Here is a 26,598-nt window from a genome sequence, read left to right on the forward strand (position 1 = left end):
GTGTAAACAGCAGGTCAGAACAGGAAATTACAGGTCTGTGCTCGCGGTGGGAGCTTTAGGTGGAGGGACGGGGCTTAATGAAGGCTTAGAGAGAAACCTGACGGGTCACAGAGGGATGCTGGGTAAATTATCCTGCATTTACCAACGAGTGTGACATCTCCCGTCTGACAGGAGCTTAGAGGTCGAAACTCCTGGAGTTCAGTGATTAGCAGCTCAAAGTTAAAGTGAAGAGCTGTTGCTGGATGTTCAGACTGAGCGTGTGCAGACTTTCAAACCTCTATAGATCCATACGTTGTAGAAATCCCTGAATCTGTCTGTGAACTGATTTCCAGATCTTCACCAGACTTTGTGGTTCGTGACATGTTACAGGGGCGGGGCCTCAAACACCAAGGTCTGCCCATAGCTCCGCCCCCAACAAGAGGGCTAGCCAATCAGAGTGAAGAAGTAGGAAGCAGCAAACACAAGTGTTTCAAACAGACGCTGATACAAGGTTTTACTTAAGCCCTGTTTCCTCCAAGTGGTCCAGTACGGATCGGATCAGTACCGCCCCACTCCACTCATTATTATCGCTATTTGTCTCTTTCTTTGGCTGTTTTTGCAAAGAGAGGATTTCATTGTGGAGAGAAACATGTTTATTTACCGAGCACACAACAATAAACTCTTTGAATCTTCAATTTCTGCTTTTGTCAGACAGAAATAGAAAATGAGAAAACCAGAGAGTCGTCTTCCTCCTGCTGCCTTTATTCAATCACTCTGGTGTAATTTTGTCTTCAGATGCTAAAAGACAGACACAATGTGCAGCTGATGATGAGTCCTAACAATCCAAACCTCCTGCCTGTTCCCCAGTGTGAGACGAAGCTTCCTCCTCTTCATCACGGCTCAGTTTGCTCAGATCACAGGAGGAGATCGTCTTCGTCCTCACACGGTGAAGTCCTCTCTGCAGGAGGAGCTCTGACAGCACCTCCTCTCTGTACTGAGTGCAGTAATGAAAACATCCTCCACTGCTGCTTCCTGCGTGACCCATCTGTGTCTTATTATCTGTAATGACTCACTTCACCTCATTGATTGGCCTTTGAATAGATTTTCAGTCCCGTAATTTTGGGTCAAAATTTCATCAAAGCTCTTTGTTCGAGTCCTGCTGCAGCCTGAGTGACTCATCCTCAGAACAGAGAGGAAGAAAAAACCTTTAAGCAAATCTTTGGACGAAAATGCCCAAACTAAAGAGACTGATGGTCTAAATGAAAGAATCTGTGAACTTTAAAAGAACTGGCATAAGATCGTCAATCCATTTGAATTTTAAAATTATGATTAATCACATGATTATTCGATTAATAGCATGATTACTCGATTAATTGCAATATATCACACAAGTTTTCAGTTTATAGATAAAAATTGCATGATGTGAACTGTGCAGTATATTTCAATTAATTGCACGATTAATCGATTAATTTCCATCAATCAGCAAAATAATCCAAGTTTTTACAGTAAATCACACAACCATAAGGTAAATTGCGATTAATCAGCAAAATTGTTCAAGTGATTGTGATTAATTGCACAATTATTTGTGAGGAGTGATTGATTAATCATTTAATTGCATGATCAATCGATTAATTGCTATCAATCAGCAAAATAATCCAAGTTTTTACAGTAAATCACACAACCTTAAGGTAAATTGCGATTAATCGGCAAAATTTTTCAATTGATTGAGATTAATCGCACAATTATAGAGTTGAGATTGATTGATTAATCAGTTAATTGCGATTAATCGACAAAATTATCCAAGTTTTCACAATTAATCACACGGTAATTAGGCTAACTGCGATCAATCGACAAAACTGTTCAAGTTATCTAAAGTATTTGCATAATCACTAAGTTTATTGAGATTATTGGCATGATAATTTGGTTAATTGTGATTATTCGCACAAATATCCAGTAAAGTGAACGATTAACACACTTTTGTTAAGTTAATCAGGATTGATAGCACTAATTAACTCATTTACATGTTTCTTTAAGAGCAATTTTCCAGGTCTTTTACAACTTTAAAAACACAAAAGAGATGTTTTATGTTTAGCTCATTGAGAAAGTCTAAGGCATCATAATTCCATAAATAAAAGCTGTTTATTAAAGTGATTTTTTTTTAAATTCTTTTTTATTTTAGGTTTATTTCTGTCCCTCTGGTGCCCCCGTAGTATACAGTATTCTTTACAACATTTACAGCTGAAAACATTTTAATTCTTAAATCGTGATTAATCAGGATTAATTACAATTAACTGCGATTAATCACACCTTTTTGTCTTCTTTTAATGTTTCTTAATGGGTATTTTTCAGGTCTTTAACACTCATCAATTCATGAGGGAAGAAACAAGTTTTTTTTTTTTTTCAATTGAACATTAACTTTAAAATTTCCTAAAGTCAGTAGCAGTATAAGCTCATCACAAGTCATGTCATGATGTCAAAGAAACCATAATCCAATATGCAAAGGCTTGGTATATTAAAGAGGGGTATTGTGCTTTTTTTCAGTCTTTATTCTGTCCCTCCAATGCCTCAGTAAACTTCCTATTTTTCTCTGTCTGGTGTGTTAGAAACCTCTTATTTCAGCTGCTCTGAAAAACTTTGTTTTAGCTGCCACCTTCGCTCTGATTGGCCAGCTCTCTGGAGGCCTGTCAGGGGGCGGGGCTATGGGTAGACTAAGGTGTTTGAGGCTCAGTTATGAGATCTTAATACCACGACCTCATCATTTCAGCACATCCTGTGAACGTCTCGTGTTATTTTAAGAATTGCGAGTTTTGATCAGTCACAGATTCAGGGATTTCTACGGCACATGAACATGAAGAGGTTTGAAAATCTGCACACGCTCAGTTTGAACATCCAGAGTTTTTAGGGCTAAAAAATGAATTTCTGAAGTGACAGTGTTGTGAAGTGACACGCACATCTTTCCAATCCTGCTCCAGAATTAGGGACTGAACACTTGACTCCTGTTGGGGCCACTCATCGTGGAGAACTTTTAATGTTTGTTTGATAAATATTTTCAGGATCAACGCTGGTTTTCGTGAGTGGGAGGTCAGAAATGACAGCTGGTGTCTGGTCTGATCTGTGGGTGCTGGTTTTTATTTAAAGTGGCAGATTTCAGCAGATTTCAGAGTCAGTTCAGTCTTCACAGAGCGGAGGTTTGGTCTCTGGGAGGAGGAGGAGGAGGAGGAGGAGGAAGAGGAGGAGGTGTCAGTAGGTCTTCTTCCAGGACCGGAGGTAGAGCTGGAAAGGGATGAGAGGGTTCCTCTTCTGCAGGCTGGGGTTAAAAACATCGAAATCTGCCCTCCTCACTCTCTGCAGGTAGTCCTCCAACACAACCTGCAGCACACGACACCACAGAAGAAGAAGAAAATGAGAGATGCACAGGAAACAGATGATGAAACGATGACATGAGTCAGCAGAAAAACTTCAAACACGAGATTAGTCCCTCAAATCTTTGAATTCAGCCTCCAGATCTCAGCGCTCGGCTCAGCAGAGGTTTAGATAAAGATAGAGATGGTGTGTGTGTGTGTGTGTGTGTGTGTGTGTGTGTGTGTGTGTGTGTGTGTGTGTGTGTGTGTGTGAAGGAGCGTGTCCCTCGGGCTTCACCCGCTCTCTGTTTCCTGCTGTTTCACGCGACGCTCCTCCAAACCTGCGACTCATCCGAATTAAATTTTCAGCGCGCTGTGGAAGCACGAGTGGCTTCGTCAGCTCTCTCACGTGTGTGAGCACACTGAGCTGGAGGAGCAGGACACACACTCACACACACACACACACACAGGGCTCTGGGGAGCGCTGCAGCCTGAGCGTGGTGATGCCTGCGTGCTGAGGAGGGCGGCGTGCTCGCTGAGAGCCTGCAGAGGGTTTCAGCTGCGTACTGTATTTACAGCAGGTCACTGCGGCCGCCGCACGTTGATGGACTCATGTTTGGAGCAGAGGAACGTTTACGGAGCTGCTCTCAGCTCACAGGAAACACATTTACTCAGAGACACGCTTCACAAACTGCAACCACAGCAGCAATTTCCTGCAGCTGAAAGTCTGCAGCTCTCAGGTGATCGCTCTCAGACGAGGATTCAGGCGTTCAGGGAAAAATATTTTTATTCCTCAGAGGGAAGCCCAGAAAACGTAAAGTCATTTTAATTTTCTGTCTGTGTAGAGAAAGCTTGAGATAAGTTTTATAATTCTAACATATCTAGAATTTGGAGAAAACAGAGTTCATCATTTCCACTTCGCTCTCTGAGATTAAAATACAGATTCTAAAAATCTTTTCTCATCTTAAACATATATTGTCTAAAGATATCAAGATCTAAATCAGAAATCAAAATGTTTTTCACTCAGAATTCCTCCTTCAAACAAAGAGTAAATTCTAACATTTTCTAAAAGAAAGAAAAGAAATTCTGAGAAGAATTTGAGGAGAGCATGAAAGTATTTTAGGAAAAGCTGGAGAATATTCTGAGAAGTGTCAGAATATTTTGAGAAAATCCTGAGAATGTTTTGGAAAGAGGCTAAAAAATTTTTGAGAGGAATTTAAGAAAAGTCTGGGAATATTCTGAGAAGGATCTGAAAATGGTTTGAGAAGGGTCAAAGTATATTTTGAGAAGAATTTAAGAAAGAATCATTTTAAAGAATGTTTTAGAATATTCTGAGAATATTTTGAGAAGGGTCTGAGAATATTCCCAGACTATTCTGAAATTATTCTCAGGATATTCTCAAAATATTCCAAGAATATCCTCAGAATATTTTGAGAATATTCTGAGAATATTTTAAGAATAATTTCAGAATATTTTGAGATTATTCTGAGAATATTTTGAGAATATTCTTATAATATTCTCAAAATATTTTGAGCATATTCTGAGAATATTATAAGAATAATTTCAGAATATTCTGAGAATATTTTGAGAATATTTTGAGAATAATTTCAGAATATTTTGAGAATATTCTTATAATATTCTCAAAATATTTTGAGAATATTCTGAGGATATTATAAGAATAATTTCAGAATATTCTGAGAATATTTTGAGAATATTCTGAGAATAATTTCTGAATATTTTGAGAATATTCTCAGAATATTTTGAGAATAATTTCAGAATATTTTGAGAATATTCTGAGAAGAGTTTAATAAAGGTCTAAAAATATTCTGAGATGAGACTGAAAATCTTCTTAAAAGTGACAGAATGCCAACTTTCTGAATTTTTTTTGGACTTTTCCGAGAATAGCAATACAATTCTTTTTCAGAAATTTCTTTGTCTAGTTGCGATCAATATTACGCCTTTTTTTTAATAGATTTTTTTTTATCTCTCAATTCCTATTTATTCTTCAAAACATTCGCCTTTTTAATTATTATTCTTGGATTTGTTTAAACTTTTTATTCAAATTTTGATAAAAATTGTAGCCTTTATTTACATTATTGACTTTCATCTCAGAATTATAAATTCATCCTCTAGATCCTTACATTAAAGTCAACTCTCTATACTTTTTTTTTTTATTATTTCTGAGCTATAAATTAATTCTGAATTTTTTCCAGATCCTTGACGTCTGAGAAATCTGAGATCAGAGTCCAGTTTTGTCAATAATTCTGAGTTTTGTGCCTTACATTTTTGGTCTTAATGAGTTCTGGGATATAAATCACAATTCTGACCTTTTTACTCTAAATTCTGAAGTAAAATTTCAGACTTTCTTCTTAGAATCTGTCTTTTATCTGAGATGAGGTCAGAATTTTAATACTTTTTCTAGAAATCACTGAGATTAAAAATTGACTTTATTTTTTCCTCAGAATCCTGATTTTAAATTATTCCAAGGTCAAAGTCAGAATTTCTCATCTTTTGTTTTTTTTTGACCTGTGATTCTGACTGAGTATAATCTTGGGGTTAAAGTCAGATTCTCAACGTTTTTTCTTTGAATATTGAGATTAAAATTAGAAATCTGCATCTTTTCTTTGTGGAGTTTGAACATCTTCCTCTTGGTTTTGACTTTAAAAGATGAGATTAAAGTCAGAACTGTGACTTTAATCTCTGAATCCCGGCTTTAATCTCTGACTTAAAAACATTAAACTGTTGGTTTTTGTCGGCTCCTCAGTAAAACAATCAGCTCATTTAAGGATCTATGATTATGAATGTGTTTCTCCTTTGTGTGCTGTATGATGAGTTCCTTTCTAAATTAGTGAGTTTAACCTCCACTTTAAACAGAGACCACAGGAAAAAAAAACCCTCCTGAGCCGGACATGAAGAAGACTCACCGTTTGGAGGAAGGCCGGCATTGCTGCTGCGGGGACGGTCGAGCTGAACGACCTCGCCTGAAGGAGAAAACACAACAAACGCAGAGGAACAGAGGAGGGTCAAGGTTTTTCCTTTAGACGTTTTTTATTTAATGATCCACATTTTTCCTCCTTAAATCAAACATCATCATGTATCTGCTGTGTTTCTCTACATACGTGTTGTAGATGTACGTGAGCCTGGCTGGCGATGTCGTAGACCACGTCTCTGATGTTCTGCTCCCTGCTGCCGCGGATGAAGTCCTCCTGAGACGCTCCGTGCTAAAAAACACAAAATAAATACTTTCATCAGCTTTTGTCAGCATTTTTCATCTTATACTTCAAGCAGTGATAAAAATACCAACACTGAGACCTGAAAACTGCCTGAAACTCAAATCTTTCTTCTTTGTCTTTAAACTGGACGCTGTGTTTCATTTAAGGCCTCTGAGTGTATTTCTCTGATCTTACATCATCATCATAACCTGAGGGTTGTTAAAGCTCTCAGCGGGGAAATGATGAAAACCTGAGGCTGTGAGGATAAAAATAATAAACAGGTAGTGAAAAGGAAACGTTCACCGCGAGTTTTCAGGAAATTACAGCCCCAACAACCGAGAAAGGAACATTAATCTATTTTTATATTTATATAAACCTACAAACAGGAAAACTGCTGCTCCATCTTTCACTGAGAAAACTACAGAGACTGAAATAAAACAACTGATTTTCATCTGATCTGCAAATAAACCACCACAAAGCTGAATAAAAAAGGGATCATTGAACATTCATGGAGGGAAAAAACTAAAATTAAATAAAACAACTAATAAATGAATATAAAAAAAAACAATAATAAACAATAAAGTAAAATATATACTAAGAATAAAAAAACATTGGAATTAATAAAGTAGTTATTCAATTTGTAATCAGATTAAAGTAATCGAAAAACCAAATAATCATTCAATTAAATTAAAATTACTATTCATTCAACAGAGTAAAGTCAAATCAATAATTTGAAAAAGCTGTAAATACGTATCAAAATAAAAAAAATAAAGTAAAAAATAAATTTGAATTAAATTAATCAACTCAAATTTATACTAAAATACACCAAGAAATACATAAAATTCATTATAATTTGTAAACATCAATATAAACATAGAAATAAGGAAGCTTAAATGAATTCAAATAGGTAAAACTATATTAAAGTGATAAAAAAAAGAATTAAATTACAAATTAAAATTAAAACCCAACAGAGTAGAATAAAGCACTAATTCAAAATAATAAAAAAAATACTGTAAAGTAAAAAAAAAAAAAAAAAAAAAAAAGATACATACTTTCATAAAATAGCCACAGAAAATTGAAGCAAGTTAAGAATGTAACAAAATAAGGAAATCAAAACAAATTACATGTAACTAAAAAAATGCTTATGGAACCTTAAAAAGAAATTTGAATATAAAATAAAACGTTAAGTTTTTATCCAGTGAAAGTTAAAAAAACAAACACATTTTTGAAAAAATAAATAAATCTAAAAAAAGAAAATAAAAGAAAAAAAATAAATATAATTATTAGAAAATTTAATTATTAAAAATAAATTCAAAATAAGAATAAATTTAGTATAATATCTCCCCTCTAAAGCATAAAAAATAAAACCGAAAAAAATTAAAACATATGTATAAAATAGTTGAAAAATTATTTAAAAAACCCCAAAACATTCAAATAGATTGAAAGCTCTGGATTCCTGTTTTCACACCACATCAATCCACAGACGTGTCTCACCTCTTTTTAAACAGAGATAAATAATGCACAGATAACGCAGCTCCTCTGTGTTCCTGGTTAAAAAGCAGTGAGACACCTGACAGGTGGCGTGGGGGCGCTGTGGGGGCGGACGGACTCGTAGATGGATGTGTAAGTGCGGAGGTGCTAAGAGGGCAGGTCGGTGGATAAGTGGAAAACACACGACGACACTGTTTCAGCTTTCATTAAAAACTTTATGCTGACACTGTTCGCTGTGACTCACTTCATTCAGATTATCATTTATTGTATTTTCCCTCAAACTTTCCCGTTTTCTGAACATTTAATATTTCTCATCCTCAGCTTTTATTTCTCTACCTGTGTTTTCACATCTTTTTGTTTCATCTTACTGACTGAAGGTGAATCATAACAGGACATTTATTCTCTGAAGAAAAGGATCAGGGGTAATGAAAAAACCCATTCAGCTGCACACTCATCCCAATATCTCTGCTCCTCTTGTTCATAAAGCAGTTTGGCTCAGAAACAGCTGGAAAGTATGAGTCACATGTACAAGAGGAAAACAAATAAATAAAATCAGTTGTTTTAAAAAAGATTTAAGGTGCAGAAATAAAGCTTTAAACAAGCTTTGACTTATAAAATGAAGCCTATAAACCAGGAATAGGGGGAAATAAAAATTACTGATAAAGAAGTTTGACTTTCAAAATTAAAGCCCATCAGTATCAGAAAGATTGAAAGAGTGTGTGTTCTGCTTTCACAAATTATGAAGGACGTTCAGACTGAGCGTGTGCAGATTTTCAAACTTCTACATGTTTATAATGTATTTTTATTATATATATATATATATATATATATATATATATATATATATATATATATGTTGAGACAGAGGCTGAAATAAGTGTTTATAAAACACCAGAGAGAAAAAAAAGTATTTTTAGCTGTAAATCATCTGAAGATACTAAGGGTGCCCCTAAAGGGTCAAAATTAAGACACTAAAATTACTAGTTATTTCAATGTACATTTAAATATATAAGAAAAAAAATGTTATTTGATGTTTGTTATGATAAATTAGTCCACTGAATGTATTAGAAAGCTAAGGGTCTTTAGTTTCCTTTAAAAACACTCAGAGAGCTCAGAGAGTTCCGGAATGTTGTGACATCACAAAGGCAGAAAGCTCTCTGTGCTTGATGATGAACATTCTAGAACCTCATTGATGGAGCTGCAGCATAAAGGCCGTGTAGAGCTTTAAAAACAAGAACCATGACTTTAACATCAGTTCTTAAAGAGACAGGAGCCAGAGCAGAGACTGAAGGAGAAGAGAAGACTTTAACTCAACACCAGAGAGAGAAACAGAGATTTACTGAGCTGGAAATCATGGGAAGATACTACGGAGGCACCAGAGGGTCAAAATCCAAGAACTTAACACTTTATTTAGAGCATTAAATGGTTCCTGTTGACATTTCAGAGACATCTCCAGCGTTTCTCGACATCGTGCCTCTTAGTTTTTTTTTAATATCCTCCACCTGTGGCTCTCCATAGTCTTCCCTGCATGTCGGACTCCTGCAGGGTGCTTCTGTGAGTCCACAGTGCCCTCTACTGGCACCAGGAGGAGCTAATGTGAGATGAAAGACTCAGACCTTGAGTAAGAAGCCACAAAGTGAAGATAAACTCTTCCTCCTCTTCGCCTTCATCAGCAGCAGTTTTCTGTCCTTGTCTCTGAGCGCACTGAGCGCACCGGGGCTGATCCTGATCATCAGCAGCGTGGACGTCCGTATGTCACGCAGGAAGCTTTGCTGCACAATGTGGTCGTTGTGTAATGATCCCAACAATATCATGCGATGGATGTGCAGACATGTGTGGGACTAGATTATCATATCACGGCCTGCAGATTAAAGGGTAGTTCAGGAGTTTTTCACCCGATCAGGATCCCCTCTCCCAAAGGAGGAGGGTTTCTGTGTCTTTTTTTTGAAGACCTCTACCTCACGAGTTTCATTAAACTCTGACCCCAGATGTAACCTTTTCTTTTCAGAGTTTGGGATAAAAACAAAGACGTCTCTGTGTCTCTTGGACTCACCAGCATGCAGATGTCCATGGGGAGGTAGACTTTCCGCCGGCTGCTGTGGTAAGGAGTCGCTCTCAGACACGTCACGATTCCCTGAGCTTTACCGATGTGACTGGCTGCGTGGTCAGCGTGGACGTCTTTCACTCCTGCAGGAACAAATGAACCAATCAGCTCGAACTTAAAGGAAACCCCAAGTGATGGAACTTATTGGCCTTAATAAGTTACTTTTTAATTATTTTACTAAAATTCACCGGTAGTGACACATGAAATCTCCCAAAAACTTTTTAACTTCATTTACTTTCTAGAAAAACGGAGGTCGCTATTTTTTGCCCTCAATGTGCGCTCTGAGACGATGATGAAAAAGGTGCAACTTAAGCAACTGTATGTGTAATATTTAGTGACTTTTCAGACTCCTCTGGTGACTTTTTTTCCAAAACGCAACAACCAATAACTAGGGATGGGTACCGAATTAGGTACTTTTACAGGTACCAACTGAATCCTGACAAAAGTACCGAGTATCGATTCATGTAAAACCAAAAGGTACCATGTTAAGGTACCTAAATACATCGTTGTGACTGTGAGGGAGTGGAAGAGTAGGTGATTTTCCATGCTGGACATCAACACAGCATTGCAAGATTATATATATCGAAGAAAAAATATGTTAAATTGTAAAAAAAATTATACTTTATAATTAAACAAGTTGATATTTTTTATCACATAAACACAGAAAAGTATCGAAAACTGGTACCGTTGAGTACCGATACCGATTGCCAGGTACCGGGTATCAGTACCATACTGTTTCAAATGTGAAAGGTACCCATCCCTACCAATAACACGCAATAACACTGATCCAGTATCATGTCACACAAGAGCAAAGCTGGAGCCACAGAATTCAGCACAAAACTCTACCCGAGTCCAAAACAATAAAAAACTGAACCCAACTCAGCCTGAGCTAACGACCCTGGTGTTACAGCCCGTCTTTTAACAGATTACACATGAGGAACATGAAAATGACAGAAAAAAATCATAATTCCAACTATTTGGTTCAAGTTGGATAGAAAAGATCATGAAGTACGGCTAGCTGCTTCTTATCTGCCTTTTGTTGCATTTTACACGTTAAAGAACCAGTATTTCTATGAAACTCCTAGTTAGCTTGTAGCTTGTTAGCTGTCATTAGCAGCTCAAAGCCACAATCCCTCACACTAAACATCAACAAACACTTTGCCTTTTTTAATTAACAATGTTGCTCACCTATAGATGATTTTGGTGCTTGTAAGCTGATGAATCCAGCTGTAGCTGCGGTTCACCTTCAGCTTTTTAACATCCAGCCGTGATGCTTTAGCCTCATCGGGGAGAGAAAAATGGGTCCTCTGGTTCAGTAAAAGTTAAGTGTTGTCCTCCGTTTGATGAAAGTAGATCCTTTTGCTGTTTATCCCGATTTCACTGCTGTGAGCATGGATTGCTTTGAGCATGCTCAGCTACTACTTCTTGTCTATCTCATGAATATTCAATTAGCCATGTGCTGCCTATGCAGAGAGATAACTACGATGTAAAGCACAGTAAAGTACAGTAGAGCTGTAGTTTAGTCCCCCCAGATCGGCCAGTCATAGATTTTTACAGCTATAAAGCAAAAACACTTTGGTTTCTGTTGATTCTTCAGACCACTCTCACTCAAACATATGCTAGTCACAAGGCTTTTTCCACCACAGTAATAACGGCTTGTCAAGTCTGAACACACAGCTTGTGTGATTCTCTCTGTCCATGCGCTGAGGTTTAAAGTGAGAAGGCTGAACAGAAGACGTGCAAAAACCCCAATAGATGGTGACAGGGAAGCATACACTGTCTGACCCCATTACCCAGAATGCATTGCAACCAAACAAAAACGGCAGCCTATGTGTAAAATTAATGTATTGAAATTTATAGAAACTAAACAGACCGTATGTAGCATTTTGAGATAGTTATATTAAAGCTGATACAATTGTTTATCAAACATGGTCTATAGTCATCCCAGTCAGGGTTTCCATGTGAAGCCGTCCTCATACCTCAGGGTTTGGTACACTTAAGTGTTCCTGTTCTGCAGGAATGTGTTATATGATCACGGCTCACACCTTCAGCTGCTTCCAGCTCACCTGTCCTTACCTAAACACTCCAGCAGCAGGTATATCAAGGACGACTGAGTGTGCTCCGAGTACGTCTCCAGCTCCTGCAGGTTTCTGTACGCTCTGTCGTCCATATCCTTCTCCTGGTGACACAGTAATATAAATACTGGTTGTTAATTATCAAACAGATTCTCTAAATGATCATATGACGACAAAGAACTGCAAACACAGTGTGTGATTTACAGGTGCAGAGTGTTACCTGTGGAATCAGCCCACAGAGGACACGTCAGCTTCAGGTAAAAACACAGACTGAGAGCTTTAAACTCCTTCAGTAAAGTCAAAAAAGGTCAAATACGACCATAATTATCCTTAACGACAACAATAAGAGACAGAGGAGTTATTCTGTGAAAGGAAAGGCCACTAAAAAAACAGACATATCTTCTGTCAGGACTTAAAGGCTGAATCCAGAGTTTCAGAATTCTAGAACTTTCTTTTCAAATTCCGGAATTATGATTTTAAAGTTGGAATGATTGAAAAAACATCAGAGTTTTTCTTCTTTCTCTGCTGTATAAAAATCCTGGGAATAAAATGCAGATTTTTGGAATTCTGACATATCAGGTAAAATATGTAAGAATTAAGAAAAAAAAGTCAAATTTCTTAATTATCTTTCATGAAGTTCTAACCCCCTTTTTCCCAGAAATTTCAACTTTTAAAATAAGAGCCTTGGAAAAAAAAGCAGAGACATTTATGTCATAATTCTGGAATTGTTACCAAACAATAAGATGTAGTGTCAATTTCTTTTTCTTCCCTAAGACATTACACTTAAAACTTTGAGAAATAATTCTGAATCTTTACTAATTGCTAAAAAAAAAATCCTTCACAGACATTTAAAGAATACCCAGATTTTGGACTCTGAACTCATCAATCCAAGAAAAAAAAATACTTTTTTTAGTTCTTTGTTATAATTAAGAATTTTTTAAAAATCCCCAAAAAGAGACAAAATTCAGAGTTTTTAATCAGAGTCCTGATTTTGTAATTAAATTTGAAAATCTGACTTTTAACTTAAATGACTAGATATACCATATGTTAGAAGTGGAAGAAAAAACTCAAGATTCTGATATTTTTCTAGAATTACAACCTTCTAGAAATATGATGTTAAACTTGGAGCGCTGAGAAACAAGTCCAAGTTTTACCAAAATCTCAGAATTCCTGAATTATCCCCTGATAGATCATACAGATTTCATTTTTATATGCAAAATTCTGACTTTTCCCTCAGGTTTGAGGCTGTAAACATACAATTCTGAAAAAACAAACTTTTTAGATCCCTTCCAGCAATCTGACTTATAAGAATCTTTTGAGTGGTATTTATTTACTTATTTTTCTGCTGACCTGACCTCCCAAAAGTCATTTATAACTGCATGGCTGTACTCCTCATACAAATTACTCTAAAATGACTGGATATAAAAGAAAGGAGGGAGACAAACTTGCAAAAATGAAGGTTGTTTTTAAAATTTAAAGCATGTAAAGTTTAATGGCTAATGTTTACACTGTGCCTACAGGAAAAGTACCTCCACTGAATGACAGCTCTTCAAACGGGAACAGATTCTTAACAAGTAAATAAGACACTCACCCTCTCTGTGATGATCCTCAGCAGCCATCTCTTTGTCAGGTAATGTTTCCTCACCGCCTGGAAAACATCACTGTCTTATTTAAAAAGTTAACATCAAACCTAACTGTTCTTCTTTCTTGTGATGGTTTCATATATTTACCCTCCACAGCTCGGCGCTGACCGGCTGGTTGGGAGGATCGTCTCTGTAGATGTCCTCTATGGCTGTTTTCCAGAACTGCATTCGCATTAAACCAATGGTCTTCTGGGAAACTGAGTCCTTCACCTTTAAAAACAACAAGTCAAACATGAGATAATTGGATGGGATCAAGTTCTGTCTGAACACCACTTTCACTCCTGATCCAACCCGGCTGTGGGAATACCTGCCTGAGCCAGCTCCACATTAAAGGCTCTCAGAGCCAAAGAGGAGCGTCGCGCCTCCTCAGGGAGGAGAAGGGAGGACACAAAGCCATCATAGTCTCGGGACCTGCAGCGAAGGATGAAGAGAAAGAGAGATGTTTCAATACTCTTTTCTTTAAAACTCCAGCAAAAGTAAAATTATTTTGATGACATTTTTCCTGAGTGGAGGTTGTGTCAGATAGAAAATATGGCCCCAAATGATAAAAAGACAACCTACTATCCTACCTGTTGCAGCCATTAAATTACAATAAATTTCAAAATTTACATAATGCTACTGTTGTGGTATTTTTGGTCTTTATTCTGTCCCTCTGGTGCTCCTGTAGTTTCTTTACAGCTCAAAAAAAACTTTTTTCTCTCTCTCATTGGTGTTTTAGAAAACCCTTAATCAACTTCTGTCTCAAACACTTGATTTAACCTGCTGTCTCTTTAAGACTACCACTCCACAAACCCCCTTCCTTCTGATTGGCCACCTCTTTTTAGGCCTTTCAGGGGCAGACCTTGGTGTTTGAGGCCCAGTATGGAGATCCCTGTGTGATGACCTCATCATGTCAGCAAGTCTGGTGGAGATCTCGTGCTATTTTTGGACCAGACCACTTGAGGGGGATCATAATAACCCCTCTTTAAACTGAAAAAAATAATAATCAAAACACAGTTATTTCTTATTTACAGCATTCACAGCTTCTGATTTTGATGCAAGTCATATAAACAATTTAAATTGAGTTGATTGGCACAGATTGAACTTCTGTGGCATTAGTTTGAAGTGCATCTTTGCTAGTTGAGGCTAATCACTGACAGCGCTAGATGGCTAGCTAGCTTAATTACAATGCTAAAAAGTTGAATCACGTAAAAAGCACACGCTTCTGATTTATTCTGATACAGCCGAATTAAACCGAAGACATACAGTGTTGATTATTCATATCACGTTTTCTAAATTTGCTTGTAAGTTTTCTCTAATCGTGCGTTTTCCGAAAAGTTGACGGATATTTAAACGGGGTTTGGTGAGCGGCAGCTTCATTCAGAACTTCCCCCTTCAAACACGTATTTCTCTTTCAAAGGAAGGACCCAGGACGTGTTTTTTCTTCTCCATTCTTTCATGTCTGCTCTTTAAATATAGATTTATGGAGGAATAAACCTGAATTAGCTCGTGTTGTTGTCCCTGAGTGCAGTCAAACCCACCTGACCAGATCCAGGCAGTACTTCTCATTAACTTGTGAGTCGGCTGTCGCGCTGGTCGCCGCTCTTTGGATACACACACTGTGGGGTGCTGTGTTTCTGTGCAAAGCGTGATAAAATGAAGATTTACTGTTAAATAATCTAAATAAAGGTTTGGAAGCACTAATACCTGCTGCCATGTTCCCCTTCAACTATCACCCTGTGTCACATCAAAAACACTCCCCCGGAAAACACACACTGGCGGACTTCAAGTCCGCTTCAATTTGTTTTAAGAAGACAAGAGTTTTATTTTATACGGAAGCCCTAAAAGGTCATTGTGAAAGACATTTTATTTTCTTCTTCTAAAAACGAATTATTTTTTTTAATAAGTGAAGCGTATTTCTGTGTTTCTTTGTGCCTTTTTTTTAATTTAATTAAATTTGTTATTATTTTTTCTTAATTTTTACAAAGAAGCAAAAGCACTAGGAAACACAGATAAGGAATCAAATTATCTCATTATCTGCAGAAAAAACGTTTTTTTTTTCATAAATATTTTTCTAAACAGAGAAAACAAACAAACAAAAAAAAAAAAGTAGAAAAAAATAAGGCCCCAGAAAAGGAAAACTGTCAACCTTTAGAAAAAAAAAAAGATAAAAGAATAAATCACCATGCCTAAACAGAAGTAAAAATAACCACAGGTCCTTAATCTCTTCTGTAGGACAGACCATATTTAATTGAATAGTTCCAGTAATATAACAAAAGGTGTCTCTCGAAGTAATTGCCGCCAGTCTCCTGTGGATAATTGTTAGGTATCTGTCAGGGAGGGGAATGTCGAGGAGCCAGATCAGCCAGTATCTGGAGCAGCTTTCATGGTAGATGCTCCTGTTGTCTCATACAGAGCACAGTCTACCTGCTCTGTGGTCTCAGGGTAACCTCGTACCCTGTCAGAGCACCTGGACCGTACCCTGAACCCATGGGAACATGGAAACTACCTCAAATAAGCACCGTTTGACTTGGCTTGTGCTCATCAGTGCCCGTATTTGTCTGCTGGATTGTAAATTAGCAAGGTAAGATATTTCAATCAATTGAAATGCTACCATATTTTTGTTTACATTATTTGAAATTGAAAGTCAAGTGTTAACAAGATGTGTAACAATGTTCAGGTGTGACACATGACTCACTAAACAGGAAAATAAGTAGCTCTGCTACTTACAAAAAAAGGCTTCTTTAAGTTTACTTTAAAGTTAACTGCATTTATTTATTTTAATTCAACAGACTTCACATCTCTTACATTTAAAAATGGAAAGTTAAAGAGTCAAAAGGAGAGGAGGTTAGGGGAATAAGTTTACGACAATTCTCTAACTTGAAGGAGGAAAAGTCTGAATGTTGTCTTTGTTCTCAGAATTAAAACAAAACAGTATTCTGTTTTTTTTTGCTGATCACTAAAATCTAAGATAGCATCAGAACTTCTTCTGTATCTGTTGTATTGTGTCATATTCCTTTGTGAGGTATCATATCCTCTTGTTTCATTTATCATCTAGTATCATATTCTATCATAATGTCATATCTCATCTAATAGTGTATCATCTTGTATCTTATCATGTCATATTGTTTCTTGGTTTATATTGTGTCATCTCATTTTGTGTCCTATCATTCTGTTTCATATTATATCCTCTCATTTAATCTCATCTCATCTCATACTGTTTTCTTTTAAATCATACCGTCTTATCTCTTGTCTTATTATATTCATGTGTTCAAATCTCATCTCATCACATCACATCTCATATCATGTCATCTCATGTCATCTCTAATGCATCTTATCTTTTTTATCATACAGAATCATCTTGTATCATTTGCAACACATTGCACAATCTCATCTTATCTCATCTTATCTCATATCATATCATATCAAACCATATCATATCATATCATATCATATCATATCATATCATATCATATCATATCATATCATATCATATCATATTATCTCATATCATATCATATCACATCATACCATCTCATCTCATCTCATATCATATCATACCATCTCATATATTATATCACATCACATCATGTCATATCATATCATATCATATCATATCATATCATATCATATCATATCATATCATATCATATCATATTATCTCATATCATATCATATCACATCATACCATCTCATCTCATCTCATCTCATCTCATCTCATATCATACCATCTCATATATAATATCACATCACATCATGTCATATCATATCATATCATATTATATCACATCATATCATATCATATCATATCATATCATATCATATCATATCATATCATATCATATCATATCATATCATATCATATCATATCATATTATCTCATATCAAATATCATTTCATATGAGATATTACATTATCTCATGGCCTATTTTCTAAAATTTCAATCAAAGTAAGCTATCTTTTCATTTTATTTTATATCCTGTTGTTTTGTGCTACATCTTCTGTGTTGTGCTGTGTTGTTGGAAATATCTTTTGGATCCATACATCATATGATATCAGATCATGTCCTGTTATCCAGTACTGCTATATCTCATACATCACCGTAGATCATTGGTTCACAGAGCAAAGGTTAAGACACCCTGTCGGGTCTGATACAGGGGTCATTAAATGCCATCTAACATTAAAAAAAAAATCTATTTACAACTGGTAAAACTGGCACAGGTCTAAGTCAGCTAGGCAGGAGTTGAGGTATTAGTAACATGTTCTGCAGACACGCCTTTTTACATGATGAAGGTATGAGCTACAAACATGTTAGGCAGGAATTCTTCAAGGCTGTTTTATTTGTGATGCTTGGAGTTACATAACACGGGACATTATGGGTTTAGAAAGGCGGACAGGTACACGTGGTCAGACAGGTGAGCTCCAGTGAAGGTGTGAGGGTTCATGTCTTCACCAATGTCTTTTGTTGAAAGACATCAGAGAAAGTGAAGACAGGAGCTGGTTGTTGTTCTGTTTCCTGACTCTGTCCACAGTCTGTCCCTAGATGCTGCCGTCCTGACGCCGTACACTCAGGGTCATGGTCCGACTCACTCTCATCGCTACGTCAGGAACTGCCAGTCTGTGGTCCATGGCAGGAGAACACACGAGACCTGGCCGTCCAACCAGCAGCAGGGCCTCCCTGTGGCGGAGCCGTCTGTCTTCATATCAGACCTGTCAGGAGAGAAGCCCCGCTGGGTCAACGGTCCGTGATAACCTCAGCAGTTCTCCAGTTTCCCCTGAAATCAGTGCTGAAAGATTTCTTTCTCCAGGTCACATGACGGTGGTTCACGACCCCCTGAGGACGGTGTCGGTGCTGGAGCCAGGCGGGCCCGGCGGCTGTAAGAAAGACCACCGGGTGACGGTCCAGGACACGGCAGAGGCCGGGGGGTGTATGTACGCACTGAACGCCGGCTTCTTCAACACCACCACCGACGGGTGTCTGGGCAACGTGGTGAGCGACGGCAAGCTGGTGAGGGACAGCAGGGGGAGGCAGAACGCCCAGTTCGGCATCCGGAGGGACGGCAGCCTGGTGTTTGGGTAAGACAGGTGACCTGACTAAAAACAAACCCTGAGGTGAGAAAAATAAGACTGAGCCAGCTCTCCCCTCCAGGTATCTGTCTCAGGCTGAAGTCCTGGACCAGCAGAACCCATTTGTGCAGCTGGTCAGCGGCGTGGTGTGGCTGCTGAGGAACGGGGAGGTTTACATCAACCAGAGCCTGAAGGCCGAGTGCAGCAAGCTGGTGGATCAGGGTGGGTCTGCAGGAAGCTTCACTTTAACGGTGAATCAGTGAAAACACTCAGAGTTTACCCTGAGAAATGAAGGATAAGAGAGCAGCAGGAGCTTTTGGGGTTTTGTCTTCTCCCAGAAAAGAGAAGAAACTTTAATTTTATCCAAACACTAAATATACATTTGAGAAGCTGAGACATAAAGAAGGAGTTAATGAAAAAAAATCTTAAAATGATGTTTGATGATACACTTATGAGTGGTTGGATTAAACTTTAAAGAGGGGGTGTTGTGCCAAATTTTTATTTCAATCAATCAATCAGACTTCATTTATGAAGCACTTTTCATACACAGTAGTGGTAACACAAAGTGCTTGACAAAAATAAAATAAAATAAAATAAAATAAAAAATTTCACAAACCCCCTTCTCTCTGATTGGCCCATTTCTTCAACATACAAATATGAAAAGGTTTGAAAATCTGCACGTGTGTTTCCATGTCTGAATCTAAATCGAGAAATCTGTCCTTTTTGTTCCACAGAGGTTTTCAGAGATTTCGCGGACGTGCTGTCAGCGAGGGCGGCGGTGGGTCACGATAAGGATGGGAACCTGGTTCTGTTTCACGTGGACGGAGAGACCTTAGTAAGAGGGTAACATCTCAGAGAGATTCTGACTCGTTCTGCGTCCGTCACCTGCTGAGCGTGCTCACTCAGTAACAGCCATGCGTTTGTTTTTTCATGAGCAGCATGAATCTCTGGGAGGTGGCAGAGTTCATGAAGAAAAATGGAGTCATCAACGCCATCAATCTGGACGGGGGCGGGTCCACCACCTTCCTTATCAACGGCACGTTGGCGAGCTACCCTCCTGACATCTGGTGAATGAATGAACCGTCACATAACGAGCAACACACAGAGCATGGAGGCCTCAGAGGACGCTCTTTCACTTCCATTCATGCCTGTCTCACTCTCATCTCCAGCACACACGACAGCAGGTGGCGCTGTCCTCGAGCCGTCTCCACCATCCTGTGCGTCCACAGGCCGCGCTGCCAGCCAGGACGCTGCAGCGGACACGGGGAGTGTGTGGATGGACGCTGCAGGTGTCAGGACGGCTGGCGGGGAGACGGCTGTGACTCTTTGGTGTGTCAGCCTGACGAGTGCAGCCCTCGCGGAGTCTGCACGCCAGGTGAGCTCAGGTGGAGTCAGCAACCGAACGATGATGTCTCAGGCTGTGAGATGATGACTGGAGTCAGTCTAAAGAAACAACAAAGAGGTTTTATAAAAGTGCAAAAATACGCATCAGAGTCATGAATTCACCTGTGAAAACCCAAAAATTAAAGCGGGGATATTTTGCTTTTTCTTAATTTTTTACCTCTGGTGCCCCTGTAGTGTCTCTACATGATTTAAAGCTCATAAAAATCTCTTTTTTTTTTCTTTAGGAAAATCGTATTCAAGCCTCTTTCTGCAACACTTATTCAACTACTGTCTCTTTAAGACTTCCTGCTTGACAAACCCCCCTTCACTCTGATTGGACAGCCCTCAGAAGGCAGACCTTGGTCATTAAGTTTCTTAAAGAGAGGTTATTCTGCCAAATTCATTAGAGATTTTAAATATGTGTGTGATTAATTACGAGTTAATGGTGCCCAATCTAGCCACATTAGCCTCTGTGTTAGCATTAACCTGCCTGACAGACTCTCCATAACCAGATTTTCAATAATAACCAACATCCCCAAAAAACAAACATGTATTTCAAAGAATTTTGTCTGTTTTGTGTGTTTTGTGCAGATGGTTGTCTCTGTTACGCTGGATGGAGCGGGAAGAACTGCAATAAAGGTAATTAGCAGCTCTATCACTGTTTTAGCTAACGTGTGTGTTAACACTCCTATGATTTTATGAAAACAGATGATTCTTCAGCCAATCAGCAGATTATCTTTCAGAGAGGATGCAGCGCTCTAATTTACCCTTCCAGCCTGTTTCATTGTGTGTGTGTGTGTGTGAGTGTGTGAGTGTGTGTTAGCCTGTTGATCTTGATGAACAGGTTAGCACGTAGCAGCTTTTGCATATTCATGTAACTGTGGAAGTCTGGGGTATTTTTACAGTACCCTGCAGTTAGCAGACAAGAAATGCACTTTTTTATACCTGTTGTCATTTTAATGACCTCCTCTTCTTCAGGGGAGTCAGCGACTGCTTATGTATGACAGACTTAACCATTATTGTAGAGGGCGTATATGTAAAGGAGGATGTAAAGTAAGTGGATTATAATCTCAGCTGCGCCTCCAGCTGTTTTTATTTCCTCGTTCTCAAACCAGTGTAAAATGAAGCCCTGTAATTAAAGGAACTACTTTCTGTGGATTAATGTGGTATGACGTGAGTGATTAGGTCGTGTTTAGTGTTGTCTTTGATGTTAAGGATTTATCAGCACCTTAACCCTGGTATGAGGGTGTGACCAATCAGTAGTAGTTCCATTCCTTTTCGTTGTCTAATTTTCTTAAAGGTTCCATTCCATTCTTTTTTCTTTGATATTGATTTGGGTTCCATTCCATTCAACTCCTTTATGTTCCTTTGTGTTGTTTTATATTCCGTTCAATTCTATTGCTTATGCTGTTTTTAGTTCCATTCCATTATGTTATTTAATGTTGTTTAAGGTTCCATTTCTTTATGTTCCTTCATGTTCTTTTAGGTTCCATTCCATTCCTTTTTTTTATTTAATTTTCTTCAGGGTTCCATTCCGTTCTTTTGTTCTTTCATGTTGTTTTGGGTTCCATTCCATTCAATTTGATTCTTTTGTGTTCCTTTTTGTTGTTTTTGATTTTGTTCCATTCGATTCTTTTGTGTTGTTTAAGGTTCCTTTTCCATTTCTTTATGTTCCTCGATGTTCTTTTAGGTTCCATTGCTTTCCTTTCCATTGTTTTATGCTAGTTTAGGTTCCATCTCTGTATTATCTAAAATGTTGCTGTTAGTTCCATGCCATATCATCCCATTTTATTCCTTTATGTTACTTTCAGTGGTTTTGGGTTCCATTCCATTCCATTCTTTATGTTGTTTAAGGTTCCATTCCATTTCTTTTTTTTTATTCTTTAATGGTCTTTAAGGTTTCATTCCACTTTTTTATGTTCCTTGCTGCTGTTGGTTGTTCAATTTGGCAAAAAAAAAATCCCCCAAGGAGGATCAATACAAAAAAATTCTATTCTATTCTATTCTATTCTATTCTATTCTATTCTATTCTATTCTATTCTTTTTTAAATTCTATTCTATTCTGATCTATTTTATCAATTCCATTCCATTCCTGTATGATCTTTAATGTTGTTGGTTCCTTGCTATTCCATTTTATTCCTTTACGTTCCTTTCTGTTGTTTTTGGCTCCATTCTGTTCCATTTTTTTCTTTGATGTTGTTTAAGGTTCCATTCCATTTCTTTACTTTTGTTAATGTGTAAAGGCAGATTCTGTAAAGAAGGTAAACAGATAGGACACCAGGTCTAATTCAATGTGTGGATTTCTTAAAGTAGTGGTAGGACACATTAGGGAATCTGAATAATGAGTTATTAATGTTTTGCTTTAACACTGCCCCCTCCTGGTGATGTTTTTTATAACATGTAAAATCAGCTGTTTTTTATTCAGATTCTGGGGTTCGTTTGCAGCTTTGGTCTGTTTACAAAGACTGATCAAAGATTTTTCACATTGTGAGAGTAACTCTGATCATATTTCTGATGTTTTTTGTTTCTTCCTGTCTCTGTCAGCGTGTCCACCAGGTTTCTTCGGCCTGTCCTGTGCTGAGAAGTGTCAGTGTGAGAATCAGTGTTCATGTGACCCCCTGACAGGAAGCTGTGCCGTCAGATCAGACAAAGGTAACACTCTAGAGAGTCTCTGCCTCTTGGACCCTGACAGCTCCTCCTCCCAGACCTCTGTAGGGTTCCTGTGACCTCATAGTTCTCCTTTTCTGAAACAGGTCGCTGTTTGAATGAAAAGGTGTGGATTCAGCTGGACAAGGCTCTCGCAGGTGGATATAATCTGTCAGAGTGAGTGTCAAAGTTGTTCCTTGTTTGTACTTGTCTGGATCTCACAGTTTTGGCGTTGACTTCAATCCTGGTGATGCATGCTGGGAGTAAGGTTTGACAAAACTTCATGATCACATTTTCTTTGTATTGTGCATGATTTTGAGTGTTATAAGCTGCACCTGTGAAGCTGTCTCAAACAATGCAGAGATTAAGTACAGCTAAACAAAGCCATGAAACCTTTTCTGCTGCTGTACACCCCAAACAATCAAATCAAAGCAGGTGTTTACGTCTTATTTGTTGTTTGACTAAATGGGCTAAATTTGAGTCACATTCACCTGACGAGTGCAGAGAAATGTCTTATTTCACAATACTAAAAACAAAAATGATGAATGAAATAAAATATCTGCAAATGTTACGTCCTGTGTGTTGGAGCTGCAATAATAGTTTGTATAGACTTTGAGCAGCAGTGGTATGCACAGAAAGTAAAGCGGTTGTACCTGCCCCTCGTGGCCCTAATGTTGAAAAACAAAAGCTTGAGTACTCTCTTAGGAGCCAAAACATGGGAGTGAGTTCCCTCTTGAGTCAAAGCCTGTGCTAAGGTGCCCTTTTGGAGCCAATATGTGTAGAGTGCCATCTTAGGGGCCAAAATGCACATTAAAATGTCCTTTTTGCTCCAAAGTGCACCCTAAAGTGTCCTTTTTGAGCAAAAATGTATGCTGAAGTGCTCCATTGGAAGCCATAATGCATACTAAAGTGCCCTTCAGGAGCCAAAATGTGTAATTAAGTGCCCTCTTTAGTCAAAGCCTGTGCTAAAGTGCTCTTTTGGAACCAAAATGTGTACAGTGCCATCTTGGGGGGGAAAATGCACATTTAAGTCACTTTTTTGCTCCAAAATGCACCCTAAAGTGCCCTTTTTGAGTCAAAATGTGAGATTAGGTTCCCTTTTTCTCTAGAATGCACCCTGAACTGCCCTTTTTGAACCTAAATGTAAAATAAAGTTCCCTCTTGAGTTAAAGCTTGGGCTTAAGTGCCTTTTTGGAGCAAAAATGCATCCTGAAGTGGTCTTTTGAGAACCAAGATGTGTGGTAAAGTTCCCTCTTGAGTCAAACTTGAAGTAAAGTGCCCTTTGGAGCAAAAATGTATACTCAAATGCTCTCTTGGAAACCAAAATGCTCACTTAAGTGCCCTTTTAGAGCAACAATGCACGCTAAAGTTCCCGTTAAGAACCAAAATGCACCGCAAATGCCCTTTTTGAGCCACAATGCATGATTAAGTTCTCTTTTGAAAGCCAAAATGCACATTTAAGTGCTCTCTTAGAGCCAAAGTGCATGCTCAGGTGCTTTTTTGGAACCAAAATGTTTGTTTAAGTGGTCCTTTTGGAGCCAAAATGTGTGGAGTGCCATCTAGGGAAACCAAATATGCATTTGAGTGCCCTTTGGTGTCAAACATTGTGCTTTAGTGCCCTTTTGCAAGCTAAAATGCACACTTAAGTGCCCTCCTGGTTTGAAAAACACACTTAACTGCTGGTTGCAAAACTGTGAGCTAATGTGCCACATATGGAACGGGAAACATATATGGACTTAAGTGTCCTTCTAAGGGGCGAGAATGCGCTGTTTGTGCCTTTTTCTTTTTGCCCTGCCCTTCAAAAAGTCTGAGCACACCACAGTTAAAAAGTAAACTCTCAGCTTCCTCCTTCTCTCTGCAGACTAACATGGCTGATTATCATCCTCGCCGTGGTTGTTCTCCTGAGCTTCGCCGTGCAGCGGGCCAGGTGTAGGTGGATTTTCTACGGCTACTTCCTGGTTCCTTCGTTGAGGGAAATAAACAGACAGGCGCTGCCTGCTCCAGTTTTCCTGAAACCGTGAACGAGTGTCTGCTTCAGCTCTTAAAGAAAGGTGGAACAGTGGTGAACGGATGAAGGATGAAACACTCACTGGAACAATGAAGGAGAAAATGTGCAATACTGACTCACGCTGGGTCCAACTCAAACGCAGTACTTTAAAAAAAACTGGAATCAAGGTTTTATTTTGATGGGATTTTGTTTGCAGATGTTCAGTGTAAAAGTCCAAACACTGTAAATCATCTCGAGGGGATTTTATTTTTCTTTTTGGGGGAAATTTTTATGTAGAAATGAAGGAAAGAATTACAGAACGGCAGCTTTTTCTAACAGTCTGTGTTTACAACTTTGTCTTTGTGTGTGTGTGTGTGTGTGTGTGTGTGTGCGCATGTGTGTGTGTGTGCGTGTGTGTTTTCTTTATTCCATGTTATTGTACAGGTTGGAGAATTAAAGTTTTGTGTTTATCTCAGCTGCTGTGTCGTTTTTTTCCCCCCACCTTTATCAGAATTTTCAGATTCGTTTTCAAACCAAAGATGCTAAAAAATCATGAATAAATCTACAGATTAATCCTTTAAATTAATCCTGTCATCCTGAGTCTGACTGAGCATCAGGTGATGGATTTCTACAAGTAAGACTTAAACTTGAGAAACAGTTTCCTGAATATTCAACATATATTTTTTTTACATGTTAATTATGAGTTTCAGCCTCAGTGTTTTGTCACTGTTGTGGTTTTTATAAAGTTTGTGATCTGACTCTGTAAAGTGAAAATTACTAACCTACAGTGAAACATTATAATAATTATTATTTAATCTTTTGTAAATGAACGTGACTGTTTACTCTTGTTATTATCAGCTCAGGTGTGTTCAGAGGCGCTAAAGCGTGTCAGTTTAACACGCGGATACAACGGTCCGGGATTAGAGACGGTCATGTGACCCCCACTGCGTCAAGTTACAGGACGCCTGCTACACCGGAAACTCTCTTTTCAGAACAAAAGCGCAATGTTCAAACAGGTTCTGCTTTTTTTTTTTTTTTTTTTTTTTTTTTTTTTCAAAAATGCTTGTTAGTAAAATTTCATATTCATTTAAAAAAAAACATCTGATAAAGGTAAATTTTAGTACAGTTTAAAATAATTTCCATCTACAAATAAATGAAACATTCAGTTTTTTTTTTCTGATTATGGGAATAATGAGTGAACAACAACGATATTTTATTTTATTTTATTTTATTTATTTATTTATTTATTTTTAATAACAGCTGTAATAAATAGTTTGTTTAATATATGGGACAAAAATAAAATTGTGCAACTCTGTCTTTTTTTTAAATTAAGTTATAATAAATCTAGAGTTCCACTTTACAAATGAGTAAATACTTATATAAAAATCTTGGTTTTCATCTTAGACCCTTTAAAGTAACATTAAACCATTATATATTGTCTGCACATTTGAGTATCTTGTGTGCATTAGATACTACTGTACGTTCCACAGAGTTAAATAGGTGAATATAAGAATACTGAAGAAATATTAACAATGTTAACAGTGTTTTTTATCTCTTATACTGCACTCCTGAATATGTTTACTTTCTAAATCTACAGGAATCTGGATAATACTGTGTGCAAAAATTAACAGAATATGACTCCTTAACAAAAACAGTTCACAAGATAGTTAAGTCGGTAAATATTTAAACAA

General features: G+C 37.8%; 2 protein-coding genes across 3 annotated transcripts; one reads left to right on the plus strand and one right to left on the minus strand.

Moving 5' to 3' along the window:
* Positions 1 to 1,870: 1,870 nt before the first annotated feature.
* ndufaf6 (NADH:ubiquinone oxidoreductase complex assembly factor 6) lies at positions 1,871 to 15,608 on the minus strand. 2 transcript variants are annotated; one of them, XM_074684458.1, is made up of 9 exons: positions 15,366 to 15,505; positions 14,153 to 14,256; positions 13,933 to 14,055; positions 13,794 to 13,850; positions 12,204 to 12,306; positions 10,077 to 10,210; positions 6,440 to 6,541; positions 6,245 to 6,301; positions 1,871 to 3,348 (listed from the first exon to the last, which is right to left on the minus strand). In XM_074684458.1, the coding sequence occupies exons 2-9, from the start codon at positions 14,171 to 14,173 to the stop codon at positions 3,220 to 3,222; spliced, it is 726 nt and encodes a 241-aa protein (XP_074540559.1). In that variant the 5' UTR covers positions 14,174 to 14,256; positions 15,366 to 15,505; the 3' UTR covers positions 1,871 to 3,219. The 2 variants fall into 2 exon arrangements, with proteins under 2 accessions (XP_074540559.1, XP_074540558.1); XM_074684457.1 differs by having other exon boundaries at positions 1,872 to 3,348; positions 14,157 to 14,256; positions 15,366 to 15,608.
* Positions 15,609 to 16,169: 561 nt separating this feature from the next.
* Positions 16,170 to 25,292, plus strand: LOC141801250 (N-acetylglucosamine-1-phosphodiester alpha-N-acetylglucosaminidase-like). Its single transcript, XM_074684227.1, has 11 exons — positions 16,170 to 16,213; positions 18,357 to 18,565; positions 18,633 to 18,900; positions 18,974 to 19,113; positions 19,626 to 19,734; positions 19,830 to 19,958; positions 20,061 to 20,266; positions 20,866 to 20,913; positions 22,819 to 22,926; positions 23,028 to 23,097; positions 24,782 to 25,292. Exons 1-11 carry the CDS (start codon positions 16,170 to 16,172, stop codon positions 24,939 to 24,941), a joined length of 1,491 nt encoding a protein of 496 aa, XP_074540328.1. The 3' UTR covers positions 24,942 to 25,292.
* The last annotated feature ends 1,306 nt before the right edge of the window (positions 25,293 to 26,598 follow it).

The sequence above is a fragment of the Halichoeres trimaculatus genome, unplaced genomic scaffold (genome assembly GCF_033239565.1).
Source record: "Halichoeres trimaculatus isolate MK-OKI-2021-1 unplaced genomic scaffold, fHalTri1.1 fHalTri1_scaffold_12, whole genome shotgun sequence".
In the NCBI taxonomy this organism is placed as follows: Eukaryota; Metazoa; Chordata; class Actinopteri; order Labriformes; family Labridae; genus Halichoeres; species Halichoeres trimaculatus.